We start from the raw sequence: 21,269 nt of genomic DNA on the forward strand, positions 1-21,269 counted from the left end.
GTGAGTGGGGTGTTGAAGTCTCTTACTGTTATGGTATTACTATCGATGAGTTTCTTTATGTTTGTGATTTATTGATTTATATATTTGGGTTCTCCCACATTTGGCACATAAATGTTTATAATTGTTAGGTCTTCTTGGTGGATACACCCCATGATTATGATATAATGCCCTTCTGCACCTCTTGATACGGTCTTTTTTGAAGTCTAGATTGTCTGATATAAGTGTGGCTACTCCAGCTTGCTTTTGTTGACCATTAGCATGATAGATGGTTCTCCATCCCCTTATTTTCAATCTGAAGGTGTCTTTAGGTCTAAAGTGGGTCTCTTGTAAACAGCATATAGATGGATCTTGTTTTCTTATCCATTCTGTTACCCTAGGTCTTTTCATTGGACCATTGAGTCCACTGACATTTAGAATGAGTACTGAAAGATATGAATTTATTGCCATTGTGATGCTTGTAGAGTTGGAGTTTCTGGTGGTGTTCTCTGGTCCTTTCTAATCTTTGTTGCTTTTGAGATATATATATATATTTTTTTTTTCTTTCTTTTTTTTTTTTTTTAATCTTTTCTCCCCTCAGAGAGTCCCCCTTAACATTTCTGGCAGGGCTGGTTTAGTGGTCACAAACTCCTTTAATTTTTGTTTGGGAAACTTTTTATCTCTCCTATTTTGAATGACAACCTTGCTGGATAAAGAATTCTTGGCTGAATATTTTTCTGATTTAACACACTGAATATATCCTGCTACTCCTTTCTGGCCTGCCAAGTTTCTGTGGATAGGTCTGCTGCAAACCTGATCTGTCTTCCCTTGTAGGTTAAGGACCTTCCCTTGCTGCTTTCATGATTCTCTCCTTGCCCGAGTATTTTGTGAATTTGACTATGATATGCCTTACTGATGGTTGGTTTTTGTTGAATCTAATGGGAGTCTTCTGTGCTTCTTGGATTTTGATATCTGTGACTTTCCCCAGGTTAGGAAAGTTTTCTGTTCTGATTTGCTCACATAAACCTTCTACCCCTACTTCTCTCTCTTCCTCTTCTGGCACCCCTATGATTCTGAGGTTGTTCCTTTTTAATGAGTCACTGATTTCTCTAATTCTTAAATCATGCTCTTTTGCCTTAATCTCCCTCCTTTTTTCTGCTTGGTTATTCTCCATAAGTTTGTCCTCTATATCACTGATTCTCTGTTCTGCCTCATCCATCCTTGCTGCCGCAGCATCCATTCGTGATTGCACCTCAGTTATAGCCTTTTTTATTTCATCCTGACTAGTTTTTACTTCCTTTATCTCTGCAGAAAGGGATTCTAATCTATTTTTGACTCCAGCTAGTATTCTTAATTTTTTCTTTTTAACGTTTATTTATTTTTGAGACAGAGAGAGACAGAGCATGAATGGGGGAGGGTCAGAGAGAGGGAGACACAGAATCTGAAACAGGCTCCGGGCTCTGAGCTGTCAGCACAGGGGCCCGATGCGGGGCTCGAACTCACGGACCGTGAGATCATGACCTGAGCCGAAGTCGGCGCTCAACTGACTGAGCCACCCAGGCGCCCCTCCAGCTAGTATTCTTATTATCGTGATTCTAAATTCTGGTTCAGACATCTTGCTTGTATATGTGTCGGTTAAGTCCCTGGCTGTCATTTCTTCGTGCTCTTTCTTTTGGGGTGAATTCCTTTGTTTTGTCATTTTTGAAGGGAGAAAAAGAATTAATGAGGTAGAAAACTTAAAATTTAAAAATATTTAAATTAAAAAATATTAAAATTTAAAAATTAAACACACACACACACACACACAAATCTAATAAATGTTGCTAGATCCTACGTGTGTTTTGGTCTGGGTGTTGAAAGTGGTTTGACAGATTAGAGAAAAAAAGGTGGGGGAGAAAAAAAGGAAATCGTTTGAGAATTTGAAAAAATGAATATACTGAAGTAGACTAAAATGAGATGATGGGAGTAAAATAGAATTTGAAAAACTATACACAAAAGTAAAGAATATAGTAGAAAAAAATTAAAGAAAAATATTTTTAATAAAAATTAAAAATAAAAATGAATTTTTTCTTTTTCTGTATTCAAGTAAAAGCAAAGAAACAAAAAAGAGAAAAAAGATTTAAAAAAGAAAAAAGAAAATCGTTTGAAAATTTGAAAAAATGAATACACTGTAGTAGACTAAAATAAAATGATGGAAGTAAAATAGAATTTGAAAAAATTTACATAAAAGCAAAAAATATAGTAAAAAATTAAAGAAAAATATTTTTAATAGAAATTGAAAGTAAAAATGAAGTTTTTCTCTTTCTTCATTCAAGAAAAAGAAAAGAAACAAAAGAGAAAAAAAGAAAAAGAAAAAAGGAAATAGTTTGAAAATTTGAAAAAGTGAATACACTGAAGTAGACTAAAATAAAATGATGGAACTAAAACAGAATTTGAAAAAATTTACACAAAAGTAAAAATATAGTAATAAAAATTAAAGAAAAATATTTTTAATAAAAATTGAAAATAAAAATGAATTTTTTCTCTTTCTGCTGAATTCTGTGGTTCAGGTTGTGCAGATTGTTGTGTTAACCCTCCAATCAGTTTTTTAGGTGCGTAAGATGGTTTAGTGTTGGTCTGGCTGTATTTCATGGATGCAAGACACACAAAAAGCTTCCATGCTGTTCCACCATCTTGGCTCCTCCCCATGCTTTGATCTGCTTTTCATTCATTATTAATGTGGTGGGTACACTTTAAGGTAATCCCCAAAGATCTAAACCCTGTATAATCCCCTCCCCCTTGAATGGCTGTAACTTTTTTCTAACAACTATAGCAAAAATGAAAGGATTTTGCAGATGTAAGTGAAGTTCTAATCAGTTGACTTTGTGTTCATCAAAAGTGGGTGGGCCTTACTCAATTAGGTGAACCCTTTAAAAGGGCCGCCTGAAGATGGAGACTCAACAGATTCTCTCTTGATCTCATTCTCTTGCTCTCTTGCTTAGTCTCTCTCTCTCTCTTGTTGTGCTACTGACTTTGAAGAAGCAAGCTATCATGAAGTAAAGTTGCAAGTAAATGAATTCTACCACCAGTCTGGGAGCCTGGAAGCATATCCTTCCCTATGTGTGGCACAGCCCAGCCAACACATTCATTTCAGCCTTGTAAGACCCCAAGCAGAGAACCTAGTTAAGCCATGCCCAGAATTTTGAGTTATGGAAACAGGGATATAATAAATGGGTGTTATTTTAAGCTACTGAATTTGTACTGAGACAATAATTTTTCCATGTATAATTGATTATGATTTTTTCTTCTTTGTAGCCCATTTTTTTGTTAGCATTCTTGTTTTGAAGAATGACTTAATTACTTAAGTCATCAATACATTAAGGCTTTCTCTGTAAGGGTACCATCCCACTTGTCATAAATAATAAACATTCATTGCATTTTTTGGTAAGAGAAGTAAACATTTAGGTTCACAAACAAAGTTGGCTCAATTGGTTGTTTTGGATGATCAGTCAAAGAGACAAAATCCCAGATCTTCATTGGATTCTTCTTACTCTTCTGTTGCTTCAACTTTGGCTGGGGCTGTGGCCACAGGGGCAGCAGCCACAAATGCAGATGGATTAACCAAGAAGGCCTCGACATTTTCAGCAAGTGGGAAGGTATAATCAGTCTCCATAGACAAAGCCAGGACCCATTTGCATCCACTGATGATAGAATGGGGCGCTGATGCAACAGTTGGGTAACCTATCTATAGACATATGCTGGTAACATTGAGGACAACCTCCAGGAAGTGGGAATGCAGAGTTTCCTCTGTGATGTCAAACACTTCAAAGGTTGCCATTGTCAAACACCTGCTGGATGATCTGCCCAAAGAGAAGGGGGAGATTTTCAGCATATTCAGCAGTGTGGCTTTGCTGGCTCCCACCTTGTGTCCAGTCTTAATCAGCTGCATTTTAGTGGTGCTCTGGGAGATTTTAGTGGTGATGCCTAAAGCCTGAAAGAAGGAGATCTTCTCGGGCCATGGCACCAGCATGGGTGGCAGCTGGCACCTTACTGGTCAGCAGAACGTCCTGTTCTCAGTGAGGTCCTCCTTGGTGACACAAAACCCATAATCCCCCCAGATATGAGGCAACAGTTTCTCCTAGAGCTGGGTTGTTCTCCAGATGCCCTCGGATGGCCTTGCACATCACAGTGTTCTTGCCCATCAGCACCACAGCCTGCCCATTGAGGGATATGCGGATCTGCTGCATTGCTTGGAATCTATGTTGTCTGCTCCCACAATGAAGCATTTTGGATGGTCTTAAGTTGGGTTATCTTAAGGAAGTAGTTGGACTTTCAGGTCACTCTGTCTTCCTTGGGCATCATGGTGGTTCATCAGGGATTTCTATGCAGGGTTTAAAGACAATGTCACCCTTGTGAGGATGCCTGGAAAGAACAACAATCATTGCAGTATTATGTGGTCAAATCCATTGGTCTTTCCCACCTGGACTCTACCTTTGTTGTGCCACTAGGAAGGCCCATCCTCATCCCAAGGTTACAGGAAGAGTCACATATATTTTAGTCTAGTATCTTTGTGTTTTTGCCATTACATTTAAATTTTTAACCCATCTGAAGAAGGTTCTGGTAAATGATGTGGTGCAGAGAGGTCTGACTTAATTTTTTTCAAATATACCAATAATATATACTGAAAATTGTTTGCCTTTCTCCTGAATCATATCAAACCAAAAGTTTGATTTTGGTCTTTTCAATACGTTATATTAAATCTGCCTGCTATCTCTGAGGCACCTAGGTGGCTCAGTAGGTTAAGCGTCTGACTTCAGCTCAGGTCATGATCTCCCCACTCGTGGGTTTGAGTCCCATTGTCAGCCTCTGTGCTAACAGCTCAGAGCCTGGAGCCTGCTTCAGATTCTGTGTCTCCCTCTCTCTCTCTGCCCCTCTCCTACTCATGCTCTGTCCTTTTCTCTCAAAAATAAGTAAACATTAATTTTTTTTAATCTGCCAAGTTCTGCTTTAATATAAAACTGTTTTCATTATTAGAACTTTATAATGCATTTGAATATCTAGTAGGGAGAAACACCCCTCGTTTTTCTTCTTTCATAAACTTTCCTCACTATTCTCACACACTTTTTTTTTTCATTTTATCTTTAGAATTATTACGTCAAATTCCATTGGCAATTTAATTATATTTGTGGCATGCCAAATTACATTTATAGATTTATACATTTATAGATTAATTGGAGCAAAATTGACATCATATAAATAATGGTATACTGGACCATATTTTGGTACTCTATGTGTTTTGGTTTTTTGTTTTTTTTTTCCACCTGGCCCTAGTCAAGAAAGTTTTCTTCACATAGACTTTTTACATTTCCTGTTGACTTAGCACCAGGGTTTTAAACATTTTCATGTAAAATATATTAATTGTAGGGGTGCCTGGGTGGCTCAGTTGGTTAAGCGTCTGACTCTTGATTCCAGCTCAGGTCATGACCTCGGGATCATGAAATCTAACCCCACATCGGGCTCCATGCTGGGTGTGGAGCCTGCTTAAGATTCTCTCTCCTTCAAAAGACCTCTCTGACCTCAGCCATAGCAATCTCTTACTCGACACATCCCCAAAGGCAAGGGAATTAAAAGCAAAAGTGAATTACTGGGACCTTATGAAGATAAAAAGCTTCTGCACAGCAAAGGAAACAACCAACAAAACTAAAAGGCAACCAACGGAATGGGAAAAGATATTTGCAAATGACATATCGGACAAAGGGCTAGTATCCAAAATCTATAAAGAGCTCACCAAACTCCACACCCGAAAAACAAATAACCCAGTGAAGAAATGGGCAGAAAACATGAATAGACACTTCTCTAAAGAAGACATCCGGATGGCCAACAGGCACATGAAAAGATGTTCAACGTCGCTCCTTATCAGGGAAATACAAATCAAAACCACACTCAGATATCACCTCACGCCAGTCAGAGTGGCCAAAATGAACAAATCAGGAGACTATAGATGCTGGAGAGGATGTGGAGAAACGGGAACCCTCTTGCACTGTTGGTGGGAATGCAAATTGGTGCAGCCGCTCTGGAAAGCAGTGTGGAGGTTCCTCAGAAAATTAAAAATAGACCTACCCTATGACCCAGCAATAGCACTGCTAGGAATTTACCCAAGGGATACAGGAGTACTGATGCATAGGGGCACTTGTACCCCAATGTTTATAGCAGCACTCTCAACAATAGCCAAATTATGGAAAGAGCCTAAATGTCCATCAACTGATGAATGGATAAAGAAATTGTGGTTTATATACACAATGGAATACTACGTGGCAATGAGAAAAAATGAAATATGGCCTTTTGTAGCAACGTGGATAGAACTGGAGAGTGTGATGCTAAGTGAAATAAGCCATACAGAGAAAGACAGATACCATATGGTTTCACTCTTATGTGGATCCCGAGAAACTTAACAGAAACCCATGGGGGGAGGGGAAGGAAAAAAAAAAAAGAGGTTAGAGTGGAAGAGAGCCAAAGCATAAGAGACTCTTAAAAACTGAGAACAAACTGAGGGTTGATGGGGGGTGGGAGGGAGAGGAGGGTGGGTGATGGGTATTGAGGAGGGCACCTTTTGGGATGAGCACTGGGTGTTGTATGGAAACCAATTTGACAATAAATTTCATATATTAAAAAAAAAAAGATTCTCTCTCCTTCATTCTCTACCCCTCTCTCAAAAAAATTAATTGTAGTATATTTTTATAATTGTTTATTGCTAGGTTATAGGAAAGATATTTATTTACTTAATTACGCAACCATAAGTTAGCAAAAGTTTGGTGAAAATCATTGAAAGCATTCTATAAGAATCAATTGGCTATATGGAATTTACAGTACAGCGTATTGCATATTTATTATTTGTAAATTCTTTGCTATACTTCTTTGTATAAATAAATTTATAATACTCATATATGTATATGTACAAGTTCTTTCCTAGAGAGCCAGTTTTTTTTAATATTTATTTATTTTTGGGAGTGCACAGGCAGGAGAGGGGCACAGAGAGTGGGGACAGAGGCTGTCTGCTGACAGGCTGATAGCAGAAAGCACTATGTGGGACTTGAACTAATGAACTGAGAGATCATGACCTGAGCCAAACTTGGACACTCAACTGAGTGAGCCACCCAGGTGCTCCTAGAGAGCCAGTTCTGCTTAAACATTTATCAACACACCAGTGGTGGTGTGTATGTGCCTGTACTAGTTAGTCTAAGCCAACAAAGGAGTCTGACTCTTTATCAGTTATTGGATCAGGAATAGGCATATCTAAGCCAGTTTGGGTCAAACAGAAAATGGGTTTTCTGGGAGATTCTAAAAAGAAGCTTCCTTGACCTTTGGTGAGAGCCCCAGAAAGCCAGCTTCTCCTGCTGGTCACAGACAAGGAGGTATATGGTCCCAGGTATTTTGGCAGCCATTCTGTGACCATAAGAACTATCCCTAGGATGGAGCTGAGTCTCTTGACACTAGAGCAGGGAAACAGAAAAAAACCTGCTGATGACACCTTTGAAGCCCTGGGTCATCCAACTGTACAGTCTGCCCTACCTCTGTGCTTGTTGTTTGAGCCTGCTCATTTCCTGTTTATGGTATTACTTTTAACTGGGCTTTCTATTAGCCCAAAGCACCCTACTGATACACGAGGAATGAAGGAGATGAATAAAGTGCCATCCATAGCACATAGTAACTGTTCAATAAATAATAGTATCTCCCCTTCCCTCCACCCAGACCATCCTTCCTTGTACCCAGTGTTCATGTGCATGCCAGCTTTTGCCCCCAGCACTTTCCCTCCTCACTCACAGGCTACAGTGGAAGCTTTCTCTCCTTTACAGACCCAGCTCAAATCCCACCACTTTCATGAAACTTGCCTAGTTCAGAAGGAATTCTGCTTTATGCTCAGCTTGAATGAGCCTCACATACTGCTTTCTGTGGATGCTTGTGCTTTCCCGAGTCTGGGTCTCTCTTCTCAGCTACAGCAAAATCCTTTTGGGCCAAGACCATTCTGTATGCAACAGTTGGCCTCCTCTATAGTCTGGTTCAACCTCTGGTTCCTTGTAATGTTCAGTCAGTACTTGATGATGAGCCTACTGGCCTATAATCTTTTCTCTCCCTTGCTTTTTACAAGCTATGGGCTTCAGGATTCGGCTGAATGAGATTCCTACAATAGCAAGAGGAATGTTATTTTGTTTTGAAGGTCTTTACAAGTATAAGGCATGTCTAAAGTGGCTATAAATAATTTATATTGCCCATAACTCAAGCTGATCAAAATAGACCTCATCACCGTGATGCGGCAAAATCTGGTACAAGCTGCTTTGCTGCTGCCTCCAAACCAATTACACATTTGGAGCAGATGAAAATCTGACTGGATTCCCTCCTGAATCGGATTAATGTCCCATCCACAATCACATTAATCACAATCTGTCCATGATTAGACATCAGATAATCCCATTGGACAAGAGGTGACAACCCAGATTCTATTATCTCATTTTTTATCTATTTTTGGAATTTGCTGGTAACTCTAGCCTTCAGAAGATGTTTTCCAGTGAAAGAGGATCCTATCTGTGTTCTTTTGAAAAATTGTTGCTGGATGGGCTTTGACAATAGCCAAATATTTGGTGTCATTTATAATTCCTAGTTTATTTTAAGGTGACAAAGAGACAAAATAGGACATAAGTCTGTGGTCTTTGAAAAGTCTGTGGTCTGAGAAAAAAACACATGTATTTAGCGTCTTATGAATGTGTGTTGGAGATAATAAAAGACATCCTTCAAAACCTTTAAAGGTTATGACAATAGCTTTGTGAAGAGGCATCCTCACATTTGAGGGCATACAATAAGTGATTATTCATTTGTTTTAGTATCATAAAAGGAGAGCATCTATGATTGGTAAGGGGGCTGGAAGTGGGTCCCAAAGTCTGCAAAACCTAAACACCCACATCTATGCAGTGGGAGGAGCCTATTACAATATTCAGTTTTCCTCCTGGGGAAATAAAATGAAAAATAGGCATCACTAAAGTTCAAGTCAAGCAGATAGCTGACACTTCCTCTAATTTGAATCTAGAAATACTGCTAAAGGAAAATGCTAGGACCACATGAGTCAGGGCAAATATGATTCTATGCCTACATTCGCTGACTTCAGGGCACTGGCCCAGAATAGCACAGCAGAAAAAATGTGAAGTCTACTCCCACCCCAGGAAGATACAATTCACAATATAGGATTGTTCCCTATGATGCTGGTCTGGATCTGAACCCAGATATATTTTTTCAATATCTTTAGCAAGTAAGTTACAAGGCAGTGATATTCTTTTCCACTTTCCTCAGGATTACATATAGAGATCCTTCCCGTTGCCCCATGTAAATGGTTGAGATTGATTGGTCACTATCCACCCCTCTTCCAAATCAGGCTTTCTCCTAGCCTGTCCGTTTCTAAGGAGAGAGAGGGGCTGGCCCAAAGTCCACAAGCACATCTTCTTTCTTCACCTCCTCCCACACCTTCCTGACTTGTGTCCCATTTATTTCCTGCCTTGCTTGATTCATCCATGTGTTCATCTTTCCACAGAACAGCTATGTTCATGCCATTTCCCCATCTGAATCTCTTCACACTACATCAGGATCACAGTTCTCCTTCGCCGAAAGAATGCCATCAGAATTCCTCAGCCTGGCATTTGAGGCTTCCTGCAGTCTAACCCAAACTTCTCTTTCAGTCTTTTGTCATCTGTCTCCTCTGTGACAGCCCAGCTACCTGGACCTGCTGTGGATGGTGTGCGCCACTGCCCACATCCTTCCTGACTCCAGGTTCACATTTCCCCCAAAATGCACATGACTTACACACCTCCTTCCTCTCTCTGCAAAACCGTTCCCTCTTCCTTTCTCCTTTTTGGTCTGGAAGAATCATACTCATCCTACAGGGCTCAGATGAGATGCCATGGGCTCCAGGAAGACTTTCCAACCATTCTATTCTAGGTCCCTCCTTTGTGTTCCTGTTATAGTCTAGGTCACGGTGCTGACCCCTAGTCAAAGGTAAACAAAGCCGGACACTAGGTACAGTGGCAAGGACTGATTTTAGTCAGAAATATAGTATAGTAACAGGGCAGAGTCCCATGTGCACTGAACTCAACTTTGACTTGTACAGAGGTGACTGGCTGTTTTAAAGGGAGAATGAGGGAATAGGGAGGGGAGGGGACGGGGGTTCAGGAGAGTCAGAGAAGTGAAAAAGTACAAAAAGCAGGAAGTAGGGGTTGGTTCAGGAGAAACCCATGTGGGTTTGCTAACTGCTTATCCAAGGTAGGTTCTTCCCTCCCAAAGAGGCTGGGAGACAAAGGTCCTATCTTCAGATGTTGACAGAAACAAACAGTAAATTCTCTTGACAGCCTTGAGTTTTCTTAGGAAGGCATTTAGGGAGTGTGTGTGTGGGGGGGCCGGTAGGGTGGTCCTGTGGATATAACCTTGAGCTGTCAGAAACCATGTCAGTGTTTTGTTCAAGGTGGAGACCTAGTCGAAAAAGGGCTCAGAGGAGCCCACCTGGAGTTTGGTCAAAGGAGAGACTCTTTGTCACTTACCATTATCTTCCTCTCTTTTCTACCTGTTATCTGTTTCAGTGAAGCACACCCTGTCCATCCAGGCCCCCAGCCTGAAGCCTGGCCCATTTGCAAAAGGCTGGCCTCGCTGCAAAACCACCATCTGATCCTGCTTTGGTGAATCTATTTCTCTTTGGAGCTCAGTCTCTCCCTCTTTCCTTCCCTTCTTTTCTTTCTCATTTTACCCACTACCTGGATCTCAGTAAGGGAAGGGATTCGCTCTAAGTGACTAGAAGGGAGGCCCCATGAGGATGTGGGCCGGCGGAAGACAGGAACACCAGTGTGCTGGGCCAGACTGCTCAGAAGCACTCCCAGGCCATGCCAAGGTGGCGAGGGTTCCCCCTTCTGGAAAGATAGGAAATATGCAACTTTTCCCCAAACTGCCAAGCACAACTCCTTCCCCTGGCCTTCTCCCTGAAAATCTAGAGCTGGTGGTTCTCCCTGCAGCTGCCTTCAGGGTGTGATTTGGAAAGAAACAAAGCTCCCTTATGTTTTTAAAAAGGGTTCATTTTTCTCATCCTTCTATAATTATCTTATTGATCTCCCAAGGAAAAGAGTGATATAGACCATGGTTTTCTTAATACAGAATGACTTTGACACATGTCCACTGTCCCATCTGGGGCAAACTCAAAAGCACAAGTTTATAACTAGTCTCATGGACTAGCAAGGGCATGGGTTTGAGTCTCAGTACCACCTCTTACTAGTTGTTTTTAACATGTGACAGTTATTGGTTTATTCATTTCTGAGCTGCTGAAAGATGACTATAAAACCTACCTCAATGCCTTAGAGGCAGGGTTGGCTTCATGGACAACCTGGGTGTTAAATGATATGGTCTGCAATAACTTAACCCAGGACTCAGCCTGCCGCAAGTGCTCAGTGGGCGTCAGGGAAGAGAGAAAGGGTTCAGGAGAAGGGAGGGGCCCAGCAGTGCCATTGGGTGGCTGTTTGCTCAAAGGAAGTCAGTGGGAGGCAGGTGATAGAGCCTCAGATGAGAGCACAGGTCTGCCTGTCCGGAGGCCTAGAGTCTTGTCAAGTTTCTTCCTTTTCTCAGGTCTTAGTTGCTTTCTCTGAAGCTTGGTGCCCAACTCCACACCAAAGCTGAGTTCTCAGAACTGGATGGTGGGTGATGATGTGAATGCTGAGGCCTCTTTTTCCTGTTCTACACAACATCTCCAACTGCCTTGGGAGAAAAGTAGAGGCCTACGGCCATGGCAGGGCCAGGTGGGCTGGTCCTCAGATGGGCAAGGGTAGAACCCCATCCCCAGGGATGCTAGCAGGAAGAGCCCTGGCTTCCAGCTCCATCTCTGTCACTCACATGCTGGGTGCAAGGTCTCTGGGCTTCGGTTTCCTTTCTGATACTCATGGTAGAGATTAATGCCCTTTTCACTGGCATCAACTTTCTTTGTGTTGGGTGGGCATCATTCCTGTGGCATCCCCTTTGTGAATGATCAGGAAGCAAGATGGTGTAATGATTCCATAAGCAGGATCTGGAGGCAGAGAGGCTTGTTCAAAGGCTCCACCAGCTTTGTAACCTGGGACAAATTACTTAACCTCTCCAAGCCTCAGTTTCCTCATCTGTGAAGTAGGGATAATTTAAACAATAGTAACTTCTTTCTAGAAATGTGAGTATAAGGGCAGCCATGTGTGTGAAGGGGGCCCCAAGCAAGAGGCCGATATGATAGCTATTATGATGCTGCTGTTGAAGATGTAGGTTATACCCAGTATTCCTCCCCATGTGTGTGATTCCATGGAAACAAGGAGACAAAACATCTTTGTGCAGATGAGGGTCTCTTGAGTAGGTAAGATCTGGAAGGCAGTTAGTGGGGAAGGAAGTCCAGTATGTGTGTGCATGTGTGTGCACATATGTGTGCATGTGCATGCATGCATGTGTGTATGTGTGTGCATGTGTGGGCATGCGTGTGTGCGTGTGTGTGTCCATATATACATGCACATGTGCACATGTGTTCGTGCGTGCGTGTGTGTGTGTGTGTGCATGTGGGGGAGCTGTCTGGGCGCCCCAAGCAGGATCTGTCCTTTCATGGACAGGCAGGGAGAGGATGACCACCTTCTCTGGTGGTCTGTTTCTTCTCTGTCAAACACAGACCTGGAAGAGAGAGGCTCTAAAGGCTCTTCCAGCTTTCCAGTGCTAGACTGTAGAAGAAAAGGAAGAAAAGGAAGGATGGGAGGACTGACTAAGCAAAACTGTAAAATAATAAAAGTGGGTTTTTTGCCAGCTGGCCTGCTTTGGTGACCCACCTCCCAACCCTGGGGCCTTGTGCTTTCCTGCTCCTTCTCTCAGGTCTCCTTCCCAGGGAAAGAGCCACTATCACTGTAGTGTGAATGACCACCTGTTATTCTGTTCTTTCTTAAGGATCTTTGCACAGTAAGCTGACCTTTTAGTGGAATTGTGAGCAGAGTTTTAGGCAGCAGTGATGGGGTGAGGAGATTTGGGGAGATGGAATTCAGGGGACTTCTCTGTGCTTCTGAAATCTTCCCAGGAGGAGGGTCACAGCTGGGGCTAGTTTTATGGGATAATGCAGAGCTACGGACCTCAAGCTGCTATTTCTACTAAGGGAAGACAGTGTTCCAGAGCCCAGCAAAGCAGGCATCCAGGTCTCCTGCTTGTGGTAGCCTGGGATGTGCAGAGTGTTGTGGCCCCTGCCTCCCCTAGAAGGGTACCCCGGGAGCCGCCAGGAGGCAGAAAACAAGGGCAGGGCCAGGTCAATGGTGCCCTGTGGCTGTGCCAGGGTAAGAGTTTTCTCTGTTTTCTCTTCTCCCACACTTGCGTTGGTCTCCCAGGGGTGGCTGTGACCCAGGAGACCCACATGGAGGGACCCTGAAACAGGTTGCTGGCTTTACAGCTCCAGAGAGGTGAAGGGGGTGAGTGGTAGAACCATACCTCTGTGGGTCTTCAGCGGCCACATTGAAAGAAGCAAGGGAGATGGAACCAGGCAGACCTGGCTTTGAATGTCAGCTCTGACTTACCCTGTGACTGGAAACAGTCATGTCTGCTCAGGAAGCCTCAGTTTCCTTGGGGATTGAATGAGTCTAATATTACCCACGTCATAACATGATCTGGTAGGCTCATAACAGGGGATTTGCACTTGGTAGGGTCTGAACAAATATTAATTCTTGACTTGGTTTCCTGGCATTCCAGGAGAGGTGACTATTTCTTCCCTCCCCCTAAGATGGCCTCAAAGATTGTTTTTTTCCAGGTGGTGATAAATTTCTCTTCTTGGCAGAAGAGGGTTAAAGTCCAGGCCTAAGATTCTGCTGGAGGCATCCTCTCCTGGTGGCCTTCAAACTTGAGTTATTGACTAGTCACTTGCTCCTGGCCAGATGCTGGAAACCAGGCGAGGCTTAGAGTGGCCTAAGGAGGAAGCTCATGCCCCAGGCACACAGCCTAGCTCACCAATATGCTCACCTCATGCCCCCATTTCAGGACCACATACCCAGGTACACAGACATCACCTGTATGCAAACTACACTCAAGCCACACTTTTTGATTTTCCACCCCACAGCAGACACACAGAGCAAATGCACATTGAGATATACAAAGAAATCTTCAGATGATATACACACAGACATATTTAGACCTCCCCTCCACACACAGACACCCATGCAGGAAAGACACAGCCTACACAGAGGCTCCCAACACAAAGATATAACCATAATGATAATTATCACAGTTAACACGTATTGCACACTTAGTATACGTCAAGTGTCATTCTAAGCCTTTTCCAGAGAATCGTTTAATTCTTACAATAGTAGAGATAGCTACTATTTTATTCCCCATTTTACACATGAGGAAACTGAGGGACAGAGAAGTAAAATAAGATGCATTAGGTCACAGAGTAGCCTGGTGAGGATACAAGCGCAGATTGCCCTTCCCCTGGCTCCTCAACGCCATTTATTTACAAAAACATATTCAAACGCATCATTCTCCTCATCCCCGACCTGCTCCGTACACACCCAGGGTGAGCGCCCTTTGTGGGAGCTAGTAGCCAAAGACGCAAGAAATGGCTTGTCAGCAGAGCGATCGAACCTTATGTGCGGAAGAACCAGACTGGTGACAAGATGTTTCAAAGGTAGTGGCGGTGATCGAAAGCCTTGCGGGACGACGGGACTGCCGGCGTGAAGCACTAGACACAGCTCGGGGGCGGCGGGTGGGCGCTCTCTGGCTGTGCGTGGACCATTGTCAAGTAGCGAGTTTGGTGTGTATGGAGGGCCTAGCCCGAACTCTCCTCAAAGTCTCTCCCTGCACCCTTGGCTGCACCCCTTTCCCAGAGAGCAACCGAGAGCTTGAGGCCAAACAGACTTAGATTTTTAGTAGAAAGGCCGCAGCGCTCGACCGCACCCTCAGGCCGACCCGCCCGCGGGCACCAGGGCCAGGGTCTGACATTTTACCCCAAGGCGCGCACCAAGTTCTTGGTGCACCTATTAAAGGGAAAACAACAGCCACCATGGTTAGATATATGTTATTTATAATTCATGTGCCAGTCTTTGAACCCTTTCAAACAAAACCCACAGCGATTTCTTTGAAAGAAAGAAATGCTTGGATTCTGCTCCAAAGTCTTGGGTTTTCTAAGGACCGACAAACCAGTGCACAGATAGTAAATTACCCCGCGCGCTACATTTGTTTCTGATTATTTGCGTTGCAGTTGGTTTGTGAAATCAAACAGAAGAGCTTATAAAAATCGCTTATTTGGGAAGTAGGACATACATTCGACCCCAGCATTGTTCCTAGAAGGAGCTGTGCTATTCGGGTGGGGAAAAGATGAGGGGAGTCCGTGTTAAATTACCCCCCCTCCCTTACACACACACACCCCGCCAAACCTCCAAATGCAAGTCAAGGCTCGAATCAGGATCCGACAAGCGTCTTCGAATTCTGCGTTCTGGCGCTACCCATCTAATGCTCCAACTTGGAGAAGTTTTCCACAGGCGGGCGGATGGGGGAAGTCTAAAAAGAGTTTATCCAAACGCCAGTGGTCGTTCCCTAACTTCTCTCTCTAGCTTGTACCCTGAGGACAAAGGCGCACGAGAGGAGAAAGGTGATCGGCTGGACGGTGATGGTTATGTCCAAACAGACCTCCCTTTCCCCTAGCTCTCGTTCCAAAAGAGTGGATTTTTAAATTTTTTTATTTGTGAAAGTAGGGAGCATTTAAAGGAGAGGCCTCCCCCCCCCCCCCGTCCCCACCCCCTCCCCAGGTATCCATCACCCCGCTCGGGCACGCCTGCGGAGACTGCCCGGCAAATCCATGAGGAAGCTCAGAGCTGCGGTGGCCGCGGAGCCAGCTCGGCGGTGACGCAAGGTCCAGCAGGGATAGCACGATAGGGGGCCGGAGAGAGGATCCTTGTAGATTTCGGACGAGGGGGCTGCGCTCCATTGTTCACTCCGGGCCAATCAGGGTTTGTCCATTTCCTTGCAGCCAATCCCCCGTCACCCTCGCCTTCCACCCAAGCCACCCCGCCCTACAGCCCCCAGGTCCCCATTACTTCCCCCGCATCCCCCGAGGTTCTGGGGAAGCTTCATGACGCCACAGGTCCCGCCCCCAGCTCCGGCCCCGGGCGAGTGCGTGCTGACGTCATGCTGCGTGCGGGCCGGTGCGGAATCGCTCCTTCAACTCAGCGGGGCAGGAGGAGTTAGTTACCAAAGAGCCGAGGCAGGGCGCGCGACCCTCGTCCTTCTGCCCCTGCCCGCACACTTTGTGCACATCTCTTTTCTGCATGGTGGATATTATTTTTCATTATCCTTTTCTGGGTGCTATGGGGGATCATTCCAAGAGTAAGTCTTTCTCTCTGTATGTGGGTGTGTATGTGTATGTGTGTAATATGCATTATTTCTAATGCAGAAGAATGTTTAGCGGATTCTACAAGTGGCTTCTATTTGACAGGACACTGGGAGAGAAAAAAAAAAAAAAAACAAAACGAATGCATTTCTCCTGCAGGCCACTTGTCCTTTGGAATCCTGTTGTTTTAATTTACAATTAAACATTCTTTCTCAATGTTAGGCTGCTAGGCTGACCTCAGGTTGTGAAATCTGCTTCTGTTTTGCGCTAGGGCAACTAGGTTTGACTGGGGAATATGGGCTCTTTTGCTTGCTTGCATGTCTTTTTTGGCCTTTCCAAGAAGGCAGATTTCTCTAGCTTGATATGGGATATTTAAGAAATGTCAGAGAGGATGAGAGGAGACTCCGATGAAAGCTGATGTGTCTGTGTTGGGATTGGAGGGAGTCGCTGTAAGAGGGAGTGTGTGGACGGAAATGCCGGAACATCACCGTTCAGTATTGATGCGGTGGCGTCCGCAGTGCTTAAATGTCTTTTTATTCTTTCTTCTCCCCTACGTATTAGCTTTTAGTTACAAGATATATCAATAAAATGACTGTGTCCAAATGAATGTAGTAGCGGAAAAAAAAATTGGGGGTGGAGAGGAGACAAAAAGCCTCCGCAAATTCAGAAGGTTTTGTTTTTTCGTTTCCAACTGTTTGGACGTTTAGAAAGCCCACTTCCTTCTTGTGGTCGCAATTCTTGAAAGGGAACGAGGGAGCGAGCGGGTTGGGTTGGGTTGGGTTGGGTTGGGTTGGGGTTGGCGTGGCCGAGGCCCAGACCGGGTCCGGAGAGCCTGGCCTGACGCGGGTCCCGCGCCCTTCCCTGGCAGAGAAGCCCGGGACGGCCATGTGCGTGGGCTGCGGGAGTCAGATCCACGACCAGTTTATCCTGCGGGTGTCGCCCGACCTGGAGTGGCATGCCGCCTGCCTCAAGTGCGCCGAGTGCAGCCAGTACCTGGACGAGACGTGCACGTGCTTCGTGAGAGACGGGAAGACCTACTGCAAGCGGGACTATGTCAGGTGAGGCCGGCGAGAGCCAGGGCTCAGCTACCGCCTGCTGGGGCTGGGGCTGGGGGTGGCGGCTTGTCTGCGCTCCCCAGCCTGGAGAGAAGGCCACTCCTACTCCGAACGTGTGCCGCCGTGAGCGTCTGGGCCTGCGAACTCCCCGAGGGTCGGTCCCCGCAAGCTCCCTGTGGGCCACAAAGCGTCCTGGGCCCGCGTGCCCGGAGCCGGTCGCAGACCGGGAGGCGAGGCGGGCCTCAGGCCCCTCGCTGACACAGACCGCGCCTTGGGCCCGCAGGCTGTTCGGCATCAAGTGCGCCAAGTGCCAGGTGGGCTTCAGCAGCAGCGATCTGGTGATGAGGGCGCGGGACAGCGTGTATCACATCGAGTGCTTCCGCTGCTCCGTGTGCAGCCGCCAGCTGCTGCCCGGCGACGAGTTCTCGCTGCGTGAGCACGAGCTGCTCTGCCGCGCCGACCACGGCCTCCTGCTGGAGCGCGCCGCGGCCGGCAGCCCGCGCAGCCCCGGCCCGCTCCCCGGCGCCCGCGGCCTGCATCTGCCAGGTAAGCCGCGCGCGGGGCCCGGCGCCCCCTGCGCTGTTGTGAGTGCACGTGCGAGTGTGTGTTACCGGAGTGCTTGTGCTCGGACGAAAAGTTGTCACTCGTGCGCGGTTCCGTTTGCCAGGATTGTGTGTTTCTGTGTGAGTGCAGATCTGTGGCTAGGAACACAGCAGAGTGTGTGTGTGGGGGGGGGGGGGAAAACGTTTGTGGATCAACATGAACAAGGATTGTGTGTAGGAGTGTGTGAGCATGCGGGGAATTGTCGAAAATTGTGTTCTCCATGATCAGGAATATGTGGGACGGTCTGCCAGGAGTAGGAGCGTGAATGACAACAGAATCTTAGCGGTGCCTGTCTGGGAAACTTGTATGGGGAATTACAAGCACTGTGTGTTACTGCCAGAGAGGAAAGCTAGGTTTGCCTGGGGGTATGTGTGTAAGGAATACATCTCCCATCCCAGAACTGGGCCTGGGCTCCGCCAACTAGCAGGCCAGCCGCCGCAACAAAGAGCCGGTGTCTGTATTTGTGTTTTGAGACCCAGTTTGATGAACAACTTAGCAGAGTGCTTCTCCGTGGGGAGAGTGTGGTGGCACAGTGGACTTGGGGTCATAGAAAACATTTCAAGGGATGATGCCCTGGGTGCTAATCAGGAGCTTCCCAGAGATGGGGTCTGAGTGTGTGGTTAGTGGGCAGGATGGTGCCCCCAGGCTGGGCAGCCACAGACCTGAAGCACCAATCTCCAGATCTGGCTGAGCCTCTGGGTGCTCTGTGGTTTTGTACTGCTCCTCCCCTCTCTGGTCCTCTCTTGCCTCTCCTATAGAATGAGGAAATTGAGCTGGATGGACTATTTGTAAATATTTATTCAGACCTAGAAATGCCTGAAGGAGGATATAAATTGAAACAGTGCGGCATATATCCATGGGTGTGTGGACCTAGTTTGGATGGGGGTGTGAAACAGGATGAAGCTGGTGTTTAGTGCACCGGATTTCGGGTCTCAGAGGTACTCCCTTTTGTGTGTTACGGGTTTCAGGCTGCCGGCCGCGGGGGTCAGGCGCTATTTACCCGGGGTTGAGAGTTCCCAAAGCCAACCGAGAATGCTAGCCGCTGCGCTCCGGCCGGGAGGGTGAGCTGCGCCGGGCCAGGGAAGCTGGAGCCTTGAACGAGGAGACCCGAGAGCTGAGGCCGGAGAGCTGGCAGTGAAGAACGTTTGGTCCCTTGAGGACCGTCCGCACCCCAGGCTGGGTCTTCGCGGCCTTGTCCCAGTGGTCTCTGCACGAGGAGGAATGGCTCTCGCAGGCCCCCAAGAGCGGGAGACAAGCCCCCTAACCCCAAAGCTGCGCGGCGCTCTGGGCCCCTGTCGGTCCCCTTCCCCCTCAGAGTCCCGGGAGCTCCTCCTTCTTCTTCCTCTGAAACTCCGACTTCTTCCGGAGGGCCTCCTTCGTCCCGCAGGGCCCAAACGGGCATTCCTTGGGTCGGGTGAGTGGAGGAGGCACAGCCGGGAGCGGCCACCCGGCTCCCGCAGCCGGCGTAGCGCAGGACTCCCACGCCCTGATGGAGCTCCGGGGACAGCGCTGCGGGGTAGCCCGATCGGGGAACTAGGGAAGGGACGAAAATGCAGAGCTCCCTCGGGGTAGGGCGAACAATTGGAAAGGGAGACGAACAATAAAACGAAATCAACGCAATAGAAAAAGGAACGAAATAGGGCCTCGGAGGGCTCAGCCGCCGCAAGGTGGGGCACGGGGCAGGCGGGTGGCGGCCCCTCTCTCACGTCTTGTCCGCCTGTCCTCGCAGACCCCGCGTCGGGCCGGCAGCCCTCACTGCGCCCGCACGTGCACAAACAGACGGAGAAGACAACCCGCGTGCGGACGGTGCTCAACGAGAAGCAGCTGCACACTCTGCGGACGTGCTATGCCGCCAACCCGCGGCCCGACGCGCTCATGAAGGAGCAGCTGGTGGAGATGACGGGCCTGAGCCCACGGGTCATCCGCGTCTGGTTCCAGAACAAGCGCTGCAAAGACAAGAAGAAATCCATCCTCATGAAGCAGCTGCAGCAGCAGCAACACAACGACAAGACGGTGAGGGACCCTGCAGCGGAGGAGCGGGTCAGGTGGGGCCTCGACTTCTCGCGGCAGCATCTGGGTGCCCTTTTCAGGGCGGGCTCTGGGGACATCCAGGGGCAACTGGACTCTCCAAAAGCGTTTGTTTGTGCGTTCAGAGAAAGGCTTACCTTGGGGATTAAGGCTCATTAATTATTGTACCTGATGTCGGGTCTCCTCCTTGTTCCAGCGGCAGACCTGAGCTGGCACAGCTCCGAGCCGCAGGAGGCATCTCCCGCTAGTCCCGGCGGGTTGTGTCCTCTTGGCATGGCTTGGTTTGAACACTTTTCCTCTTGAAAAATGGGAATACAGGCCTCAAATTCCTTTGTTCTGTTGGCTGCCAACGCTGAAGCTGGACTATGGTGGAGGTTCTGTGTCTGGGGCATCTTAACTGGGGAGGGAGGGCTCACCTGGGTCCGGTGGAATGTGCGTCTCCCCCAAAACCAGGACCCATATCTTGGGCCAATGCCTGGGGTCTCAGTGCCAAAGGCGGCGGGAGAGGTAAGGCCTAACTTGAGCGGCCCTCACCTCCACTTCCACTTGTCCCTCAGAGCCTCCAAGGACTGACCGGGACGCCCCTCGTGGCGGGCAGCCCCATCCGCCACGAGAGTGCTGTTCAGGGCAGCGCAGTGGAGGTGCAGACGTACCAGCCACCGTGGAAAGCCCTCAGCGAATTTGCCCTCCAGAGTGACTTGGACCAACCCGCCTTCCAGCAGCTGGTGAGGTCCTGCCCTACCCACCCGACCTCACTACTCCGAGGGGTGGGATTTGGCCGTTGGGCCGAGGTGGGAAGGGGGTACTTCCCAGGGGCCGGTCGTAGACAATGAGAGGGGACATACGTGGGGGGGACTGCAACTGCACCTCCGCCCATACATAATTCGCTCTAAAGCAAGTCTCCCTGGATTAAAGCCCTCAAGAGGCAGGTAGAGGGATTAACCCAACTCCAGCTCTCGCCCTAATACCCTAGAGTGCGCTTGGGGACCTGGCCCACTTCCCCGAAGGGCTTGCTCCCAGCCGGTGGCTTGTCCCTAAGGGACACCCTCAACTCAGAGCACACGGTCTGGGGGCACCAGCTCTCGCATCTCTTCACCTGCCTTTTCCTGGTGTCTCTGCACCCCCAGGTCTCCTTCTCTGAGTCTGGCTCGCTAGGCAACTCCTCCGGCAGCGATGTGACCTCCCTGTCCTCGCAGCTCCCGGACACCCCCAACAGCATGGTGCCGAGTCCCGTGGAGACGTGA

At 47.2% G+C, this 21,269-nt stretch overlaps 1 protein-coding gene and 1 pseudogene across 1 annotated transcript; one reads left to right on the forward strand and one right to left on the reverse strand.

Annotated features, from left to right (window-relative positions):
• Nucleotides 1-3,460: 3,460 nt before the first annotated feature.
• LOC102951504 lies at nucleotides 3,461-4,314 on the reverse strand (annotated as a pseudogene).
• Nucleotides 4,315-16,277: 11,963 nt separating this feature from the next.
• Nucleotides 16,278-21,269, forward strand: ISL2 (ISL LIM homeobox 2). Its single transcript, XM_042987676.1, has 6 exons — nucleotides 16,278-16,335; nucleotides 17,208-17,397; nucleotides 17,678-17,940; nucleotides 19,727-20,010; nucleotides 20,583-20,750; nucleotides 21,153-21,269. The coding sequence occupies exons 1-6, from the start codon at nucleotides 16,278-16,280 to the stop codon at nucleotides 21,267-21,269; spliced, it is 1,080 nt and encodes a 359-aa protein (XP_042843610.1).

This window comes from Panthera tigris, chromosome B3 (genome assembly GCF_018350195.1).
Source record: "Panthera tigris isolate Pti1 chromosome B3, P.tigris_Pti1_mat1.1, whole genome shotgun sequence".
Classification (NCBI taxonomy): Eukaryota; Metazoa; Chordata; class Mammalia; order Carnivora; family Felidae; genus Panthera; species Panthera tigris.